The sequence below is a fragment of the Antechinus flavipes genome, chromosome 3 (genome assembly GCF_016432865.1).
Source record: "Antechinus flavipes isolate AdamAnt ecotype Samford, QLD, Australia chromosome 3, AdamAnt_v2, whole genome shotgun sequence".
Classification (NCBI taxonomy): domain Eukaryota; kingdom Metazoa; phylum Chordata; class Mammalia; order Dasyuromorphia; family Dasyuridae; genus Antechinus; species Antechinus flavipes.
Genome location: NC_067400.1, coordinates 354,670,936 through 354,693,830, shown reverse-complemented (window position 1 = coordinate 354,693,830; position 22,895 = coordinate 354,670,936). Strand labels below are relative to the sequence as shown.

The 22,895-nt window shown below is 31.5% G+C and overlaps 1 protein-coding gene across 1 annotated transcript in view; it reads left to right on the top strand.

Moving 5' to 3' along the window:
• DPP10 (dipeptidyl peptidase like 10) overlaps nt 1-22,303 on the top strand; it is a 1,082,222-nt gene extending 1,059,919 nt beyond the window's left edge. Inside the window, exons 20-26 of the mRNA XM_051985765.1 lie at nt 6,752-6,946; nt 7,642-7,696; nt 15,487-15,586; nt 15,811-15,869; nt 15,973-16,045; nt 17,677-17,750; nt 20,028-22,303. Of these exons, the coding sequence (XP_051841725.1) occupies nt 6,752-6,946; nt 7,642-7,696; nt 15,487-15,586; nt 15,811-15,869; nt 15,973-16,045; nt 17,677-17,750; nt 20,028-20,165 (694 nt within the window). The 3' untranslated portion in view covers nt 20,166-22,303. The remainder of the gene's footprint in view (nt 1-6,751; nt 6,947-7,641; nt 7,697-15,486; nt 15,587-15,810; nt 15,870-15,972; nt 16,046-17,676; nt 17,751-20,027) is intronic.
• The last annotated feature ends 592 nt before the right edge of the window (nt 22,304-22,895 follow it).

The following is a 22,895-nucleotide window of genomic DNA, read 5'->3' as shown; positions in this document are numbered from 1 at the left end:
AGCCAGGGTGTTAAGTCAGTGTAGCAAACAGTGCTTAAAGCATTACATATAAATGTCCAGACAGATAAGAGGTCAAAGGGGAAATCAGTGTTATCAAAAGAACCATTAAGAAATAAACAGAATGTACCAAAAGTAAACTCTGATCAAAGGACCAACGTTGGTTGCTTTCTGCCCTCTTTTTTACTCTCTTCTATGTGTCAGCCTACAGAAAAGATTTTGCACATTTCTGTGTAGTCAAGGGAAGAAACAGAGCTCCTGAGAAGGGCATGAACAGAAAGTTAGACTTTCTGAAATAGCTTTGTAAACATGGAACACACTGATAGGATCATCTTATCCACTGTATTATAGATGCACCCTCCCTGCCAGATCCTGTTTTAAGCCATGACCTTATGTTGTGAGTCATGTCATCAGGGCAGATAATCAGGGAGTAATGTAAGAATTATCTCCTCTCTCATCCATTGTTGTCAGATCTATTATACAACAAATAATTAAAAGATTTCACTGGCTTCCTTTATCTTCTAATGCAGAGTCAATATAGTGTAGTGGATAATGTACTCGTTTAATAAAAAAGGCCGGGTTCAAATCCTTGGATACTTACTAGCTACATGAAATTGAAAATTATTTAATTTTTCTCAACCATGTTTTTTTTTTTTTTTTTTTTCCCCTAAAATGAGTTTAACAATAACTGCTCAAAGGGCCATTGTGGAAACTTATGTGATGTGTGTATACATCAATATAAAGCAGGTAGGTGGCATAGTGAATAAATTGCCAAACCTAAAGTCAGGAGATTCAGTTGTTTATCTCTGGAGAGTCACTTAAACTCTTTATCTCAGTCACTCATTAGTAAAATAAATTAGAGCAAGAAATGGCAACCTACTCCAGTATCTTTGCCAAAAAAACTCTTCTTGTCATGAAGAGATGAACATGACTGAAAACATACCAATATATGTCAAATTATTGTCAAAATATGTCAATATGTCAAAAAAGACATACAATAAGCATATGTATATATTCTGATATAAACATGTATATGTGATATAAATATATATATATATTTATATCACATATACATATAATCCCTTTGCAAATTAAAAAAATTACCTCAATATTGATTGTAATTATTAACATTGTAGTCATCATGACTAACCTCTAATCTGGAAAGACAAGGTTTACTTTTCTAGATTTTGGTGGTTGATAACAAGGCACCCCTTCCTCCAGCTAATCTGAAGTAAACATGATCTTCTAAGGCATTTGTGATCTTTATTCTTTAGTTCACATTTCTCTGATTAAAAAAAAAGTCCTAAGTGATTGGTTTCTCTAGTGTCTGTGATTCACACTGAGTCACTCCAGACAAGGCAAATGCTATAAAAATTGAGCCAAAGGGCAAAACTTAAGACTTGATAAGGTGAAAGTGAAAACATTCACATTTATTTTAGAATGAGGGAGGGAGGTGAGATTTTAAATGCATAAAGAAATAGTTTTTCTTGGATGTATTCATTTTATTCACACACACAAAAAAAGCCCATTGGTTAAATTTATATTGTGATGAGATTATAAAGATAAAAACTTCTATAGTTAAAAGAGAGGGATTCCTAATCCTAATTCCTAATACCTACCCTTTTTTACATTTTATACTATAAACAAATGTGCAATTTCTTATCCAAAGGAATTTGAAAGTTTCAGTGTCAAAGATATTAAAATAGATGTGAATGAAGTTCAAGAACCTTACCTTTTAAGAGGAATTTAAAGCTCCATGTGAAACATTTTGAGATTGACTGTAGGAACAATTCTAATGTACAATTATCCAAAACCACTTTCAAGGTGGCAATGATTTTCCAAAATGGAAAAAAAAAAAAAAGTGGAATGAAATTGGTGTGAGTGCATATATAAATGTTGTGAAATAGAGAGTCATTTTAGGATTTTAAGATATTAAGGTTCCTTAGGGATAATTGTATCCAACTCTCATGGTATAGATCAGGAAATCAGTCTCAGTAAAGTCTAGACTCAGTTAATTTCTGCCAAGTCTATGATCAGAATCCAAGTTTCTTAATTCAGTTCTTTTTTGATGTCACTATATTGCTTCTCATACCCTTGTGGTCATTAAAGAACATTGTCATGTCAGCTATCAAAGAAGCTCTGTCTTTTTCTTTCTGTGTCTCTCTGTCTCTCTTTCTGACTGTCTGTTTCTGCCTGTCTTTCTCAATGTCTCTCAGTCTCTATCACACACACAGACACACACACATATGAGTGCGAGCGTGTGTGTGCACACACGCACACACAATCCTTTAGATTTTCATCCTTTCTTATTAGCTTAGCAAAAGTGTTCTTTGTGTGTAGGGTCTATCTAGGACTAGATGTTGAAGGAAAATATTCCAACCTGTAACAATAGATAAGGTAGATTGTTAGATTCTTCAACTACTAGTTTTTTATATCAGCAAAGTCACCTACCCTTTTTTACATTTTACATTATTAAAAAAGTTTAATTTCTTATCCAAAAGAATTTGATACTTTCAGTGTCAAAATTATTAAAACAGATGTGAATGAACTTCAAGAGCCTTACCTTTTAAGAGCGATTTAAAGCTGATTGTGAAGCATATATTTCAAATTGACATGACCTCTTTTTTTCTTTAACTCAGGACAGATCTTTACTGGAAGGAAGGAAATAAAACCATGATTTGTTTTACTTCTTTCTATTTCTAATAGAATCTGAACATGGTTCATTTTCAACTTTGGCAAACAATTGGTCTTGCACGAACATCCCAGTTTTATGTTTGGAAAATTTTGAAGGCAAAAGAGAAAGATAGAAAGAAAAAAAGGTTGAAGGGAATGAAGGAACATATAAAATAAAGAAGAAAGAGGGAAATTCAGATTTTTTTTTTTTATCAAACATAAAAGGACAAAAAAAATTGAAGATAATCATTTGAGCAATATTAGGATCTTTAATAGACTGGAAAGGTGAATGAATTTAATAACCATTCTACTCAGCACCTAAAGTCAGGAAGATTATAAGGACAATTTTGACCTCAGAATCTTACTAGTTTTGTTACCCTGGATAAATCACTAAACCTTATTCATTTCCTCAGCTAGAGAAGGAAATGGCAAATTACTTCATTTTCTTTATCAAGAAAACTACAAATGGGGCCATGAAGATTCAATCAGATACAACTTAAATAACTGAACAAGAACAATAATCCATTAATAATAATAATAATAATAGTTTGTTTTATATAACATTCTAAGGTATATCAAGTACTTTACAAATCTTATTTTATGATCATGATATCACTGTGAGTTATATATTTGTGTATCAATTTTGTATATAAGTAAACTCAATCAGACAAAGGTTAGATCTTCTTGAGTCCAGCACATTTCCTATTACAACATCTATGTCTGATAGATCTCTATATCTGTCATTTCAGAGATAGGAATACATGAGATAAGATATATTAAATGTTTAAAAAAAACACAACTTTTTGTTGATATCTTCGATGCACTCATTTTTCCCCCATTATTTCTCCTCACAATGACATATGAGCTCCTTGAAGATAGTGGCTATTGATTTTACGTGTGTGTGTGTGTGTGTGTGTGTGTGTATGTGTGTTTGTATCCCAGTGTCTACCACAGTGCCTGTCATGTGGTAAGAACTTGTTGACTGACTATAAAGAACTATGTACATATCAGAAAAACATTATTTTCTCATCATAATTGAGAATTAAAGCCATTAGAGTTAAAGATTCCTTTGACCCTATGATGTCAGTATGTATATCTTTCTACTGTATGAGATTGTTTTCCTTTACTTACCAGTTCATCTATGATCTTACCCATTCTGTAGAAACCACACTCATTAGAAAACTGTCTCATTTTCTATATGTAATACATGTAGTTTCCTTTATTAACCTATTTAGTAGTATTAAGTAGTAACCTATTTCATGCTATGCCTGCTTTTGAAAATTAATATATCTAAAAGTGTTTGTAGTTTATTAGCACATAAAGCTTTTCTTTTAGGGGGAAAAAAAAAAACAATGAAAAAGTATTGACTTTACTTAAAAAAATTCATTACCTTTTTAACAGTTATTTCAATGCACCGAAAGAGGGGAGTTAAAGGGAAGATGCATCACATATAATTAGATAGCAACATGTGTTTGAAATTAGTTGACAGACATAGTTTTGACCTCACTTTGAGGTCTGACATTAAAAACTTGCTAAGAATGGACTGGGGATGATGACTGAGTATGTGAATAAAAAAATCAAAAACACATTATTTTCTTCTCTGGTGCTTCTGATGTGAGACAGGATCTTCATTGCTTTGCAAACTGTAGCATTATTGATAATCACAAGTTTGGAAAATATACTATGTTTTCCATTTTATAAGCTAATTTGTGTGCTTGACACACAGAGAAGTGTGTCTGTAACTTATTTACATTCTTTCCAAAAACAACTTCGCTATGAACTCCTGGAAATGTGTGAACAGTCTCAAACTTGCAGTGGGTCACATGTAAATTAGAAAATAATACCTTTAGAATTAATGAGGTACTTGGAATACTATCTGGCAGCTGATGTTAGTATCCAAAAAGAGAGTAACACTGTGGCTAACCCTCTAAAAAGACCAGGGGATCAGTGTGCAATCTTTGTCACCATACATATATGCCTATATTCACATGTCTTAGAATTGTTAAAAGTCCTTCAATAAATTATTAATTTCTATTCCTTAATTTTTCATGCATGTGAGATGGCATTTTTCTATAAATTCTATAGAAATCACTTAAAAGCCTCTTTCTCAAAATGGTTTTCCTTTTTGCATTAATTTGGCAACATTTCTTACAGTGTAGCTGAGTCTTGACCATGAATCCACATAGAAAGGATCTGAAGTTTGCAATATGCCTTGCTTTTCATGTCAGTGGTGCCTATGCTGTTCCTCCCAAATAAATGGTAAAGGCCAATTTCCTCTTTCCCAACCATATCCCAGAGCTATGATTTCCCTAAAGGAATATATTACTTTGAAACTTTCTTGTTTTTAAATTCTCCCTCCACATAACATAAATTTAAGTTTATTGATAATTCCTTACTAGGTCCAGCAAATGAACTAACTCTAAGATTTTTATTTTTAAAAGCTCTGGGGACTTAGAGTCATTAATATAACAACTTGAATGAGATCTATCAATGTTAGTTACAAGAATTTTAAAATAAAGCATACCCATCCATATGTTACCTCTGATTTGATGTGAGGAGATATATGATTTTAGATTTTTGAAATTGTGATTGGTCGATGAGGCAAAAGAGGGAGAAAAAGAAATTGATTCCTTCCATGGTTGACTTTGGACCTATTGCTAGGTTTCTGAGAATCTCCCCCACCCAGGAGATGGATAGCACATACAGATAATAAAAATGCCAAAATTTATTCAAGGTCTGAGTTAATCATTAAAATTTAAATTCTCCTCAACCACTCTTCCGATTCTTAAGGGTCCCATGATAACAGTGAACAGGTTACCCTTCACCCAGAAACTTTGCTTAGAATTTTACATTTTACATGGATTATATGTCCATCTTATGAGATAGGTCTATAGACAATTTTCCTGCGCTATAAAATATCTTAATACATTTTCATTTTGCCTAAGCCAGATGTTCTTAATGTTTTTTGTGTCATGAACCCTTGGTGATTCACCCTATATCATAGAGGCAGGCAATGTTAAGACAATGTCTCAGTAATATATATTTTTTTAAGCTGTGCCTTCAGTTTTTTACATCAACCAAGTAAATTAATTGGGAATTAAAATGATTCAACATAGGAGATGTTTTGAGATAGTGTAAAACTTTGATGTTACTTCAATCATGCTCATGAAGCAACTATCTATCAGGTCTATCAGTATAAAAACATCTCTAGTTATCAGTATTTCATACAACTCTGTAACAATTTGTCTTCTTACACTCAGATGATTCTGGGGATAGAAGGGATAGATAAAGAGTAACTTATAAATTCCTTTACAAAATGACATTTTCAAAGTGCAATACTATTTTTTTTTCTTAGATAGTTATTCATCTTTTAAAATTTATGTAAAATCTTTATCTTTTGGTTTCCAGTATTTAGATCATTCAATAAGATAATCACGTGTCTGCTTCCTTTTTTTGCCATTCACTTTGAAGTTGAAAAAGGAATGTTGCTCAATATTTGCTTAAACCTTACTTGATATTGTTCCTCGACCAAAACCAATACATGATCTATTAATGCAGTCATTCTTTTTGAATGCAGTGTTCTCTGGAGTTGTATATTTGCTGTTAAGTTATAATGAATTTAATATCATCAGTTCTGTTTTCCACCAGGACCTTTCTTCTTCTATATAAGATCTATAAGATATGTCTAAGCCTTATTTCCCAGAAGAAATCCAATAAATTATTATCTGCCTGTCAAATAGATGATCAGATTTTAAAGATACTTGTGACAACCAACTCTTTTTTTTTCTTGCTGCCAGCACAAGCTATACACAATTTGATATTCTAGCCTCACAAAAAAAATTGGGTTTTAATTTATGTAAGAAAATCCTGTCCCTCTTCATTCCAAATTGTAAAATTAAATGGCATTAGCTTCTGTGGTTTTCTGGCCCAAATCAGCAAGCATTTAAATATATTGGATGTTTGACTGTGCCCTGTCACAAGTAAGAGCTATCATCTTGTGAAACTGCAGTTTCTAATCTATTGGTGATAGTCCTTGTTTGTGTGTGATTTTGTTGTTGTTGTTGTTGTTATTGTTTTTCAGTGATGAAGCACCAGGAAGCCAGTTAGTTACAGATAAGTTTCACATTGATTGGGATTCAGTACTTGTTGATTCTGACAATGTCATTGTGGCCCGATTTGATGGAAGAGGTAGCGGGTTTCAGGGGCTAAAGATATTGCAGGAGGTTCACCATAGCCTGGGATCTGTAGAAGTGAAGGACCAAATAACAGCTGTGAAGTAAGTATCTTCCTATTCTCCTGTTTCTCAATGATAAGAGAATTAATATACATAGTACTAATGAACCCGTCCATTCTGCTGTCATGTTGTTCAAATATAGATGAATCCAATTTTTCTATGCCTACTTAGTGATTAGTTAAGAGAATCTTGGTATAATTTCTAGCATTTTATGCAAATAATCACACAGGCCTATTGGGGAGAAAGGGGACTGAATGTTATCTCACCACTTGAAATAAACAGTCCCTTGTAAATATTAACATTGCCATAGGGACCTTATTATGTACAAAGTTCCACTTATGTGTTCAGTCCTGAATTATCCAGGGAAATCATATACACATTTCAAATTCAATACTGTCTCTGTCATTCCTATGTGCTATCCCATGCTGTGTAAATGTGGCCTAAGAAAACAAAGGCAAAAAAGAAAAAAAAGTCAAATAGTTCACTAGCCTGGGTGGACCAAGAATTTATGTGAAGAAAAAGTACAAAAAAAAACTTCCAAATTTAAACTGGAGCCAGGCTATGCAAAGCCATTAGAGGCCAATTATATTCTAAGAGCAATTCAGAATATTTTCCATTACTACAAAAACTGAGTCCCATTAATTAACCCAGTGAGAATTTTAATATAGGACTTCACTGTTGAGTAATAGATTTGATATTCTTGACTTAAAATGTATTTTTTTCCTTATCCATTCTAGATCTTTACTGAAGCAGCCATTCGTTGATCCCAAAAGACTAAGCATATTTGGAAAGGTAAATGGCAAGAATATTAAATGAATGAATATATCTATATCTAAATTGATATAAACATGTTTAAAAATAAACCTATATTTTCTACAGCCTGTGTTTCTATAATTCTGAATTTATTAATCACATAACAGTGGGTATATATAGTATCTATAGATATAATAATATATGGGTAGATAACCATGTACTACCATCCATTTTGTGTGTGTATGTACATATATGTGTGTGAAAATGTTTTTTTCATTTATTCAAAAGTATTTTACCTATTTCCTGCTTATCGCGATTTAAAAAATATAAAAACAACTCCTGTTTGTCTCTGTGTATTTGTGTGATTCATTATTCAGTTACCTGCTTCATTTTGGGTAGTAAAGGAGAACATAAATAAAAAAGAAAATAAGATTATAGCCCACATATTTAAAGAACTTATTTCCAGGTAGGGGGCCATAAAACATAAAAAAAAAAAAAAAAAAAAAAACAAAACAAAACAAAACTTAAAATATAAAGCATTAGATAGTAATTGTCAAATGATTTACTATAGACAATGAACATTATAAAAATTCATTAACAATCAAAAATCTTTGTACCAGAGATATTTTCAAAAGGTTCTAAGGATTGGACAACTAGGTTGTGCAGATGGTAGAACACCAACTCTGAAGTCAGGGGCACCTGAGTTCAAAGCTGGTCTCAGATGCTTAACACTTCCTACCTGTGTGACCCTGGGCAAGTCATTTAATCCCAATTGCCTCAGGAAAAAAAAAAAAGGTTCTAAGGAGGACAAAAAACTTGATGTAAATAATACTAGGTGTATAAGCCACATGCAGAAGTATAGAGTATGTTCAGTAGAAAACAAATACACAAATATCAATGGAGTAAAGTTTCTATGGAAGGAAATGATATCAAAATAAGATAAATATAATATACGGATAGACAATATAAAACCTTTAATGACAAAATGAATTTGGAATTGTTTCTTCGAAATAAGTCATTTAATGTATTTGAATGGAGTAATATGAAAAATATCTTAGGAGAATCAGGCATAAATGTGAAATTAACCATATCTGGAATAAAAATGGAAAGTTTTATTATATTTATTATTTATGTATGAAATAATTATCTGTATACAACCAGATCATTTAATTGACAGATCAAAATTAAGAAAGAAAGTGTGCAATACAGGGAAAAAATGCTTTTAAAATCAAAGAAACAGGGTTTAAACCTGGTTTTCCCACTTATATTTTTATATATCTTCAGGGAAGTTATTTAACCTTTCTAGGCCTATTTTTCCTCTGTAAAATGAGGAGTTGGTTCTTAAGTGCTCTAAATCTAAGATTCTACTATGTATTAAACATCAAATTAGAATAAAGGATATATGGATATATATATATATATATATATATGAAGTGTTAAAAATATACTTTTTCAATAGCATTGTAAATGGTTTTAATCACTACTCCATCATTTAAAATATGCTATCAATTAAACAAGGGAAAATCAATTAAAGTTAAAACAATGACTGCAACAATTACCATATTTAGAGAAATGCAAATGACAAAAACTAGTCACCACAACAGAAAGGCCTAATGAGCTCAGAAATTGTTTTCAACAGCAAACAGATTTCTAGATGAACAAACAGCAACAACACAAAAATCAAGATCAGTACTAGTTTCTAGTACAAATTCAGTTCCAAAACATTCCAGAAGGCTATGTTATTGTTGTTCGGTTATCCAGTTATGTGTGAACCAATGAATCTTGTTATACCAGGTCTTTTCAATATGAGGAGATGATTTTCCAAAGTAAAATCTTTTAGCATTTTCATATTTTGAATGGTCTTTTCTTGGCAAAAACATTGAAGTGGTTTACTATTTTCTTCTCTAGTGGATCACCTTTTATTAGCATATTCCACTATGACCTGTCCATATTGAATAACCATAGTTTAACTCTTCTGTGGAGTTGTAAGTATGTCAAAGAGGGCGAGAAAAGAATTTTCTTACCTATTCACATATAATTTATGAACAAAATCATCATAAAGTAAAAAAGTTTCAGAAGACAAAATTAGTTTGGGGTGGGGCAATAGTAACACTGAAATCATTTATAGGTGGAACAGGTAGTGGGACAGTGGGCCCAACATAAAACAAATTACCTAATAGTTTTTTAGTCATCTATTCTCATTAACAATGATCATGAAGCTAAGTACTATCTTTGTAACCATTTCACTTTGTGCAGAAATAATAGTGGCAATAAGAAGAATTAGTAAGAAAAATTGTTTGGCTATGAGCAAGAATAAATTTATTGAAGATTACACAATCTTAAAGGTACCTATGAATTTATTCTTAAATTTTTTAAAGAAGATGACTCAGGGGCAGCTAAGTGGTACAGTGGATAGAGTACCAGTCCTGAAGTCAGGAAGATCTGAGTTCAAATCTAGCCTTGGACACAACACTTCCTATGTTTAGATCATCTAAGATTCCTTGAGAGAAGCCATAAAAGAGATAATTATATTCAACAATTTTCTTATTGTTGCTATCAAGAAAGGTATGAAACAATTTCACTTAATATAATTTAATAAGAAGTTATTAGTTATCAGTGAGCCTGGGCAAGTCACTTAACTCCAATTGACTCAGCAAAAAATAAAAAGAGGATTATTCAAAATTTAATAGAAAATATACAATTTATCTGTTACCAAAAAATAAGGAAAAGAAAAAAAAATAAGAGTTGTTTCACTGATTTGCTTGGATTCAATTGGACAGGATGGCTTTTAAAAATATTCAAGTATGAATGATAGAGATAATGTGTATATATATATATATATATATATATATATATATATATATATATATATAATTATACACATATATTAAATATATGTAATTTTAAAGACTGTTAGTAGTAGTAACATATTTAGTGGATTAAAAGAAGGAAAAATTCAGTAAGATAAACAATTATAACACATTACATGTATAAGAACTTTAAAGTTTATAAAATACTTTGAACACCTCTTTGAGGTATAAAGGATAAATATTGTTAACCACATTTTAAAGATAAGGAAATAAAGAACATGAAAGATTAAGAATCTTGGATCAAAGAGTTTAAGAATCTGTGACTTAGTATCTGTTTCATTGTTCTCATCTATGTCTCCTAACTCAAAATCCTATATTGTTAGTTACTTCTTCACTATATTATTTTAAAGAATGAGAATAAGAGGGTCAGGAAAATTAGTAGAGGAAATGATCAAGTAATTTCAGAAAGTACAGAACAGTCAAGGATACTGAAGTCAGAAAAGGAAGCATTGAATTTATCCATTATCTATTTGCTAATCATAAGAGGGCAAGAAAGAAAAGTAAAAGGTGTCCTTTTATTTTTTTTTCTTCTTCATTGGTTTACCATGTAAAGCACAGAATAATTAAGATATATGTTTTTTATTAAGTTGAAACTAATTAGAGAAAGAAGGAGTATAAATATTGTATTCCATCTGCTTAGAAGTTTCTGAGTAGTACTTTGATCAGATTTGAAATGTCATTTTAAGTGAACAAGTATTTTTTGATCACCTGTTGTGTAGACCTCAGTTTGGGAGACATGATATACAAGGACAAAAATGAAAACTTCTTTAGCCTCAAGGAACTCACATTCTATTGGTAGAATATATTATCTACCTAAATGAATACTAAATAAAGATGGAGAAGTGGGGTGAGTGGTGGACAATCACTAAAGCTGATAAAATCAAGAAAGACCTCTTACAAAAAGTGCATTTAAAATCATCTTCAAGGAACTTGAGAATTGCAGAGAACATTTCATTAAGTCACTGTAAGAACCATATATTGAATACTTCCTTTATTCTTAGCAATCTTACAAATAATATGACATTTTTATTCTTTACTAATAGTAAATTTATCAGTAGATAATTTTGGTAGTTATGAGCTCCTTGCAAGAAAGGAATGTTTTAATTCTTTTGTTTCTTCTTTTACTGTTTTTCTTTGTATTTATAATCCTTATTTGGAAGAGTGTCTCACATTTCATAAATCCTTAATAAATATTTGCTGACTCAACTCTATTTACCAGGTGCTCCTGAGAGAGATTCAAACAGCTGCTATAAAACCTAACATATGGTTGAATAAATAAATAATAAGTTACAGTTAAAATTCAGTTATAGACCTTTTTTGAGATTTTAGAGATTATAAAATGTTTTTCTCCAAACAGTACTATCAAGTATGTATACAAATAGCAATTTCCTCATTTTAAAGATGAGGAAATTGAATCTAATGAAGGTAGAATGACTTAATATGTACAATATGTTTAAAAGGACTTAATCCCAGCATACTTGGAATATTCATACTTCTCTCCATTAAAGACATTGTGTTGGATTGAGTGAGCAGAGAATAAATTGATATCCCCAGTGTTGTTTATACCAAGGTGATATAAAAGGGAACAATTCCTTCCATACTTTTGCAGATTTGATAATTCATTGATAAAACAGATGCAAAGTTTACGATGACAGAGTAATCGTTATGTTCATTTATAGTGAAACGTAGCAGGAAAATTGTAGTCTCTAAAAAACCAATTCACAGGGACAGTAAAGGGTCATTGATATGAATATTTTGGACCAGTTATTACAGTTGAACAGTTTCAATTAAAAAAAAAAAAACATTTCTGGCTGGTTGTCTAGTCAATAAACCTATCAAATCTCTCCATCAATTCAATCAAGGAATAAACTGCAAGACTTCTGCAAAGTCAAATTCTTTGGCTATATTTGCTTATTTTAATTATCTTATAAACTTAACTGAGACCACATATTCACAGTCACACATTAACTGACACATGCAAAAGAATACACTATTTAACTTCTATTGGTTTAAAAAAAAAAAATTTGATTCAGCTGAATAAAATGAAGCCATGAAATCTCTCCTACAAATAAGGTGTCACTTTTACCTAGGTTTAGATCATCTAAGATTCCTTGAGGGATGCCATGAAAGAGATAATTATATTCAATAATTTTCTTATTATTGCTATCAAGAAAGGTATGAAATAATTTTGCTTAATATAATTTAATAAGTTATTTTGTTTGTTCCTACTCTATGAAAGGGTCTGCTAGCAGCTAGTGATAAAGTGATAAAATAAAGCAAAACAAAAACCCAAACAAACAAACAACACAAAACAACAACAGTAATACATCCTAAGAACTAACATTCTTTTAAGGAAGAAAACACATCTATAGAAATAAGTAAATACTTGTCATTTTGAGAATCAAGATAGCATGACATTGTGGGGATCAGGAAAACTGTACGATAGGAGGTAGCCCATAAATCAAACTTTGAAAGGCATGATGCCTTGAAAAGTTGGTGAGCACTGCCACAGAGACCATGTTGTACTGATTCCAAATGCAAAAGGTATTCGGTACATATAGGGAAAATTTGAGGACATTTCTACTTAAAAACTACATGAACAAAATTGAAATAATACTTGTCCTCAAGTGACAAACTCTATGGAACATAAAATATTTGTAAATGATTAAATGGAAAGTAATGGAAATTAAATTTCAAGAGGAAGAGTACTCAAAAATGATGGTGGTGAAGGCAGAGGGAGTCAAAAAAGATGTCATGTCAGAGATAGTACCTTAATTTGATTTAGAGAAAGCTAATGACTCTTTGAGGAGGAAGCAAGGAAGACATCTGTTAATCCACATGCAAACCCATAAATAAGTAGATATGTCCTTTATGGCATAGTATGTTTACTAATACTTTTAAAGTCTATCTGGATAGTATGGTTAATAAAAATTTCTAGGACTTCTGGAAATCTTTTACAATATTATCCTGATTCATATTGTTCATTATATCACTACTTACATGTATAACTCATGTTTGTTACACCACACTGAGCCTGTGCCAACTGAGGGGAGAGCCATTGCTACTAGCCTGAGTTACACTACTATGTGCTTGTATAATATCTCTGATGCTAATGGAGTTATGTAGACCTGTTTCAAGTAAGACCCTTCAACCCAGAGGAAAGCGGCTATTATCTGCTTTGGCTCCCCATTTCTCTTTCGTGTTTTCATCTCCCTCCCTCAGAAGTCTGTCTCTATCATATCCCAGCATGACTACATTACAACACCATACCATGCGCAGCTGTAGAACATCACATCACCACATTACCTTAAGTATATGCCAACTGGATTGATTACATCATTTCATCAAGTTTGTGCTTAGAGACCCACTATCTCACACCTGTAGGTACTTTACTACAAGCACCCTGTTGTCTTAGATTCAAGTACACCCTTTCAGAGTTCCAACCCTCTACAAAAATGCATTTTAAAATGTCATAGAATTGATAGTAAATTTGTCATATTTTCCCACAAGTTGAAACCTACTAACAGAATGGTTACCTATATGAGATGGATCCATGTTTTTGTTGGTTAGTTTAGAAGATATTTTTATTTAATGACCTACTGTAGGACTATCAGTGCTTTGAGTATTTCTGTATGAAGGATTTATTTTGGACAATAGGGCAAGGACAAGTGACATTCATGATGATAAATGTGTAGAAGTTGTAATACATTAGTTTTAGTTTGTCCATTGTTCTTAAAGAGGACCACTGAAGGAAATATGAAATAATTAGCCCATCAAAATATTAGGAACAAAGATAATGAAAGCAATTGTGCATGCATTGTTGGTATTTGGGCAATTGTTCAAATAGCTAGTAGAATTTCATCACAACCAACAGACATAGATTTAAATTTATATTTTTGGAGTTTGGCACCTTACTCCAATCAGTCTCCTAAATCTAATTCCCAAGAGTTCTTACTTTATATAGTCATGGAATCGAATGTCAATTGAGGAAAATAAAAAAAGACCACAGGAAAGACATACATTTTAGAATGTTTCTGTTTTTAATCCTATCTCTAGTAATTCATTTTAAAAGATTCTTTTGACAAGATGAAACAAGCAAAAAAAAAAAAACAACACTATTTTGCAGTCAAAATATTTGTACTTATTTCAATATAGCTAATATATCATAGCAAAAATTCTATAGTAGCTTTTTGTAAATTCTAATATATTGTATACAATAAAATAACATATATATATATATATGTGTATATATATATATGCATTTAAAAATCCACTAGGAAAAATGTGACATGCAAAACAATGACAAGATTTTTTTTTCAAAACTAAACTAAAACTGCCTTTTTTTCATTAAAAAATAGCTTATTGCACCATACAACAAGAAACAAATTAGGATAAATACTGAATTTTCAAAAATATTTCAGTGAGATTGTATGCTATTGTTCAGAGCCCCAGAGAAGTTCTTTGGCAATGCCCTCCAGAGATAGCTTATTTGCTACATGAAGAAAGAAGCCTCATCACTTAATCTTCACAGTTCCTTTTTTAAATCCAAATTTGTGTGTCATCATAGTCAATGAATGATTGAGATAAGTCTATGAAAAACTTATTTCTTCCTAAAATCAAAACCAATCCCCAAAGCAGAAAGAACTTTGTTGTCCCTGATAAAATATATAAAAACATACTAAATAAAATAGACTAACTTACCTAATGACTCAAAATCTACCACTACATAGATGCCTTTAATAACTTAGAAAATAAAACAGAAATTTCAAAGAATCTTTTTTTTAATATAATAGAAATAGTGTTTTGTCCTAGTTTGGTGAACTTTTGCTTAGAAATAAGGAGGATGGAATATATGATTTTTCAAAGTCATTCCATTTCTATAATTCTCTGAATTATTTGCAAAGTTACACAAAATGGTAAATACAATTAAAATATGAAATCTATTATTTGGTTTTCTAGGGATATGGTGGATATATTGCATCAATGATCTTGAAATCTGATGAAAGATTTTTTAAATGTGGAGCTGTGGTTGCACCAATTACAGACATGAAATTGTATGGTAAGTATCTTCTACCATGTTAAATCATGGGAAGTAATAAGCTTACTAAAATCCTCATTAAATAAAGCTCAATTGAGTTCCATGATTATGTTTTTCAGCTGCTTACCATTTCTCTGATTTGACCAAATTCATTTGAGCATGAAAATGAAAAGTAAACACAAGTGAAGGCTCCAAGATAAATGAATCCTAATTTATTTTCTTAATCTTATCTCCCATTCCTGTAGCTTCAGCTTTTGCTGAAAGATACCTTGGTTTTCCATCTAAGGAAGAAAGTACTTACCAAGTAAGTTATTTGAAAACAGCAAAAAAATGGTGGGTTTTGTATCAAAAATTCAGTTATTTTGAATATATATGTATATATGTATGTTTGTACTTTTTTCTTACAGGCATCCAGTGTCCTACACAATATTCACAGCTTAAAAGAAGAAAATTTATTAATAATTCATGGCACAGCTGACAGTAAGTATTGCATTGGCCATTGTTATTTTGTGGTTATAAACTTCACACAAGTAGGTATATCTGTATAGTCAAGGGTCAAGGTCAAGATAGTAATAAGAATAGGTAAATGAAGAAGAGAAGAAAAAAACACAGAGGGAAGAAAAGAAAGGGAGAAGAAAATGAAAGAAGGGGAGAGGAAGAAAGAAAAGCAGAAAAATAAGATAGACAGTTCTGAACTTAAAATAACTTCAGTATTTCAAAATATTTCTTGTCTTTTATCTTAGCATGGAATAAGTGGAAATTCAATTCAAAATATAAATATGAGAACTTGATAATACTTAAGTAATGCTATTCAAGATTTAGAAGCAGGAGTCAGTGGTCCAACCCAGGCTTTGCCACTTATTCTCTTTGAAATAGTAAAATAAAATCACTTAATCTCTTCGGGCATTAATAAGGTCATCTGCACAATGTCATTTGTGGTTTCCTTCAACTGGGAATCTATGAGCCAAAGTACTGTATTATAGATGAAGAATATTAAATGCATAGAGGAGAAAGGCTATCCACTTAAGTATTATGGTGGATAAGACCACAATTAAATCTTGACTTTTAGCCCAATGTTCTTTCCTTCATTTACTAACTCAAAATTAATTCAATTTTGCGTACAAGAGGCAGACTAGTAAAGTGGAAAGTGGACCACATTTGGGGGCCTTTGTACCTGGATTCACATCCTGACTCAGTCAATTTACCTCTGGAACATAGTAGAATATATCACAGATAGGAATCAATTAGCAAATGCTTGCTGGATTGACTATATAGCATATTATATAATTACATAATTCTAGTAATAATGATAATCCTTCCAATTTTAAGGATATTTTATATGTTTCAAAGCATGTTAATTGTATTGTACTAAATATTGATCTCTCTGTGAAGTAAATAAGGTGGGTTTTTTAGCCCCATTTTGCAGATGAGTAATCTGGAGTCTAGGGAGGTGAAATTTAATAAAAGACAAAGCAAGGATCTCTGTGCCTAGCCTAGTGCTCTGGAGCACACTGTGTCTAACCTGTCAATTTCCTCCCCAGTGTTTAGGCAGAAGGAGCAAATGAAGATAAAAGGAGGAAAATATGGGAAGAGTCAGGATAGTCTCTACTAAACATGTGGTCCCTGAATAATAGAAAGTTTACTATGTTTTCTCAACATGGGGAAATCCTTTTTTAAATTTAAAATGATAATTCAGGAGGTCATTATCTAAATGAGACTGAGCTCCAGTAATCTTATGTAAGTAATAGGAGACTGAACATGCTTTGTTAATACTGAGATAAACATTTTCTGTTTTAAATATTTTAGTGAGATTTTAAAATGTTGTGAATAATTGTAAATGATAAATGAAATGAAAAATCTAACCAAGTATGTCAGACACTGAGTGCAGAGGCATGACTATAACAGCTGTTTTCTTTTATAAGTCACAATTCAAAGATCACTCTCCTAGACAATTCATGAAACTCCAAGTGTGATACATTTTTGATGTGGTAAATATGAATACATAAAATCAAATTTGGCGAACAGAAGATCTCTCAAGATATGGGCTCATGCCAGGAAACTATGTTGTTCCTAATCTATATACATACACACATTTTTTTTTTCTTTTGCAGCAAAAGTCCATTTCCAGCATTCTGCAGAATTAATCAAGCATTTAATAAAAGCTGGAGTGAATTATACTATGCAGGTGAGATAAGACTACAAATAAGTGCAATTCCATAAATGAGATCTCATTGAATTATTTCCCAACTATGATCTTTACCATCTCTAAGCATGTTTGAATGTCTCTTTGATTATTTCTGGACCTTTATAGTTTCTCCTTGTTTGATAAGTCATATAAATGTAGAAGGATCATTCAGACTCTCCAAGTCCATTAAAAGTTCAGTTATCCTATATAATAATAGCTAACTTTTATATAGCATGTACTACATGCCAGACCTTGGGTTAAGTGTTTTATAATTATTATCTAATTTGATCCCTATTTATTATCTCTGGGCTTGAGGCTCCTTACACTTAAGTGAAAAGGTTGGACTGGATCAAGGATTTTTTGTCATGGATCCCTTTGGCAAACTGTTGAAGCCTATGAACCCCTTCTCAGAATGAGGCTTTTTTTTTTTTTCCTGAAGCAATTGGGGTTAGGTGATTTGCCCAGGGTCATACAGCTAGGAAGCATTGGATGTCTGGAATCAGATTTGAACTCAAGTCCTCCTGATTGTACTCAGAATAAGGCTTTTAAATAATTTTGAATAATAAATAATCTTCAAAGAAATTTAAAGAAAGAAATGCTATTTTTCAGTTAGAAATAAAAATGGATTTTGGTTTTCCAAAAACAAAAGTTCAGTTATCAGATTGAGCTGTATGTCTCCTCCTTTGTGCACAATCAGACGTGCATCCCAATGAATGGATTTCTTTTCTATCTAGCAATAGATTTGATGAAACATAACAATTAAATTCAGGGAGCTGTCAATAAAGGAGATATCCTAGGCTAATGGATCAGGGGGCTTTGATACTGTCATATTTGAAGGATCAGTCATGTTATAAGAGTCTGTATTCTCTCCTGATATACATTATAACTAGTCTTAGGTTTTATAGAAGTTTTGTAAAAGTTGTTATGGTCAATATGTTTATTATACCAAGGCCAACCTGGTGATTAGCTTCTCTCAGTTAGATTAGAAAATGGGAATAAAGTTAGTTAAATGAGTTCATAACTGACAATTTTCCAGTTCAGTGCAACTTGCTAAATCTTTTGCTAAAGCTAGCCTTTAAGAAGACAAAGTTGTCATTATGATATTAAGAGAAAAATTAGAATTTTAATAAAGGCTGAGTATTTTTCTTTGTCTTGAATGTTCTTATTTTAAATTAACAGCTAAACTCAAAATATATTTCACAGTTCATATCAAAACTGTTATTTGTATTCCTTCTGTTTACTTTTCCTATGAACTAACATGTTTTGCATATAAATACTATTACATTCTTCTAGAGTTATTTCATGAGTCAGAGATCTGAGTACAGGTCTTTCCAATGTTACCAATTATTTCTACTACCTGAGATAACTTCTTTAGAACTGTTTCCTCACATTTAAGTAAGGAAATTATAAGATGAAGCCTAAGATTATTTCCAACAATAAATTTATGGTCATATGATCCTTCCAGCTCTGGATCTAAGATTCGATGATTTGAATATGTTTCTGCTACATAAAATCTTGGGGGAAAAAAAAAAAGTCCTTGTTTCCCTAGCTTTTACTTAATTAGAATAATGTAGTTTACAAGACAACATCCTGATACTTCAAACAAATAATCAAACAAAGAATCTTGGGTCTTAAATGTGAATCCTGCCTATGACATTTATTATATGTGTGGTTTTAAGCAAGTCACCTCTCACTTGAATTTTGGTTTCCACGTAAAATGGGGGAATTGAACTACATGATCTCTGAAGTCCCTCCCAGTTCTAAGCCTATGATCTTATGAATTATTGTCATTTTACTCTTCACTGTTGTCTATTCCCAAAATCTCTTAAAAATAAGATACAAAGAAATAAACAAACAAAAATAACCAAATCCTTTTGATGCTTCCAGTGTTGATCATTATGGATCCTGGAGATTCATCCTGGTATAGTTTGCTTTGAGGGAATTTCAATATTTCAAATAATAGCTCACATTTTTAGAGGATATTTAGATTTACGCAGTACTTTTCCTCTTACTAACCATATAATGTACATAGTAAAATTATCATTATTCCCATTTTACAGATGAAGAAACACATTCAAAATAGGGGCAGTTACTTGTTTTAATTTGTGGGATATGGATCATGAATGCAAATCTTCTGAATCAAAAGCCACTGTTTTCTTTGTTATGTTATGTTGCCTTTCAACTGGACATATTTCTACATTAAGAAAGTATGGGGATGGGGAGTGAAAGTAAAGACTTAAGTAACTTAGCCTGTCTTCTTTATTTTTCCTTTTCTAGGTCTATCCAGATGAAGGCCATAATATTGCATCCGAGAAGAGCAAATATCACCTTTACAGCACAATTCTCAGATTCTTCAGTGATTGTTTAAAGGAAGAAGTACCAGTGTTACCACAGGAACCTGAAGAAGATGAATAGAAGGAACCTTATTTATAAAGAACTGAAGGAGATTTTGAGGTTCAATGAAACTGAAATATGACTGTAATATTGCAGATTCTGCAGAGGTTCAAGGGCAGCTAAAGGAGAGGACACTGGAACAGCACACTCAAGAGACAATGAGCTAACTAATAAACTGGAATTTGAATATAAAAGTCCAAACATACTGTGTTGTCAAGGGGACAAAAATTTTCCCTTTTTGGAAGGTCAGCGTGGGTTACTGTTTCCTGGAAGAAATTAGTTTTACATAAAAAGTAGGGGTAGTGCATGTTTTCTTCTGTTACCTCCCTATTTGTTCTGTAAGTAGGAACTCTCATTTTAATTTTGATAGCCACTTTCATCATTGCATCTAATACACAACTTATCCTAAATATGACAGTCCCTGATGTCCCAAGAGTGAGCTGCAAGCTAATACTTTACTGTAATGTTACAATAAGTGCAATTCCTTCACTGTCTACTATTAAGCATAAGAAAAAAAATTCAGTTAATAAAGGACACAATATTTTATATAGTTTCTGTTTAAAAGAAAGACATTGGGTGGGCTAAGTCATTTTAGGTAGAACACATTCAATTTGAATATTTTTTTTTTCAAATTTCAGTTATTTGCTAGCAGATCACATATCTCTGCACAGTGCAAAAGCATACAGATACATATGGATACATGTATGTGCAAATGAAGATCTCGTTTTTCACTGTAAAATAAGTCTAAAGAGATCAGCTTTTTAATTGAACTATAACAGTGACTCTTTTAAAACTAGAATGATGCATTGTATAACAAGCCAAATATGATACTATATGTATGCATATACATATCTATATTACCCCAAATCAAATTCTAACTCTTGTTTCCATACAAATGTTTGGATTGTGTTTGGTATTGGTTTCAGTGGCTGTTTTCTAGTTGCGCTTTAATTTTTGACTATACCTTGTCACATGTACATTAGATACATAAATATTAAATTATAGTTTCAGATAAACGAATTTTGTTAACAATGCCATGCTACTGAGTACTATTTTGCTCTCCTAGAAGAGGAAGTTTTGAATATTTGTTTTTTAAACTCTATCATCTCAATATAAAATCAGTTCTGCTTTTCATTGTGGAAAGCACATGACTGATAGACTCTATTTGCCAGTTTTAGTTAGTATCCCATTCTTTTCCATTAAGTCTGTTACTATTTAATTTAAGCCATCTTACTAAGACAGACATGAACTATTTTCCATTTTTTGTCCAAGAAGTTCATAACAGGTGATATTACTATTTCATTTGAATTGAGGCACAATTTCATTTGGCAATGATGCCTTAAAGTAGAAAATAATTGACATATAAAATAAAAATGACTGTATGAAGTCAACTTAAGTCCTGGGGCTATTAACTCTAGTGATTTAAATCAAATATAGCATTAACTTTTAGGTAACTTCCAGATGATGACTGAGAGTATTAAAACTGTTGGAGTTCAGACAAAAGAAGGTGGTACAATGTGTTTCTTTTAAACCTTACTCTAGGCTGGATCTGCTTGATGTGATAACATCTTGAAAGAAAAGTAAAAAGTCCAATCAATTTCCTACATTTTTTTATTATTTCTTTTCTTTTTCAAGAGGGTACTGGGTATTTGGAACTATCTTGATTGTATAGAAAATTATGCTGATGATCAACTGAATTGTTCACTTTTAATCTGAATACTTTAGAACTATTATAGACACTGCCCTGGTGCATTCACTTCTGCATTACAGAGTTATATGAAACCTCTGTCTCCAAATGCCCATTTCAGGTTTCCTTCAAGAAACTAAAGAAATGGTGTTTTGTTTTGTTTTTGTTTTAAACAAAGTAAGTTGTACTGTTTAAAGAAGAAAGTTTTGCATATTTTATTAAGATGGGAAGTTCTTTTTAGGCTGAATTGAGATTCACCTGAAGCTTTTTAATCAATATTTTAATCTTCAACCACCAGAGTTTTTTATGATGCAAATAATTAAGCTGTCTGAAAGCTGTCGTTTTATTGGAAGTCTATTTGAGTAACATTTAAAAGTATTTACCTTTTACTGTTTAGCATTTCTCTTGTTTTATTATTATCAATGTTTATCTATTTTTCAATTAATTTAATACAGTTTCTAATGTGCAATGACATCTTGTCTGGAAGCCACTTTGACCTCAAACACTCAATACACCTAAAAGAGTGACATGCTGTTAACCAAGGAATGATAAGATGCCATTGATGACACTTCTCGACACTGATGAGCTGGACATTGCAGATATGGACAGGATTCACTGACACAGTCATCAATTACTAAATTAAATCTTATAATTGGATTTTCCCCTTATCCAATTATACTGTCACACCGTCTATCTTTCTATATTTATTGATGCACTAGTAGAAAGTTTCCCTTTATCAAAAACTTGATCTGGTGTTTCTTTAAATCCAATGTAAGACTGATTTATTTCAGATAATAAAATAGAATTTTTTCTGTTAAGAAAAACAAGAAAACCAGTTCTGAGAGAAAAAAAAGGCCATTATGAACTGATTGATTCAAAGTGGGATTATTTAACACTTTTTCATAGAAAAAGAAATACTAAACCAGAAAATTATTCTGGAAAAAAAAAGATCTTTGTGAATGAATTTCCCCTTCAGTTGGCAATATCTATTCTTCAAAATAGAAAAAAAAAATAAGAAAGTGATATAATCAACACAGGCTGATTTCAATTTTTGAAAACAATAG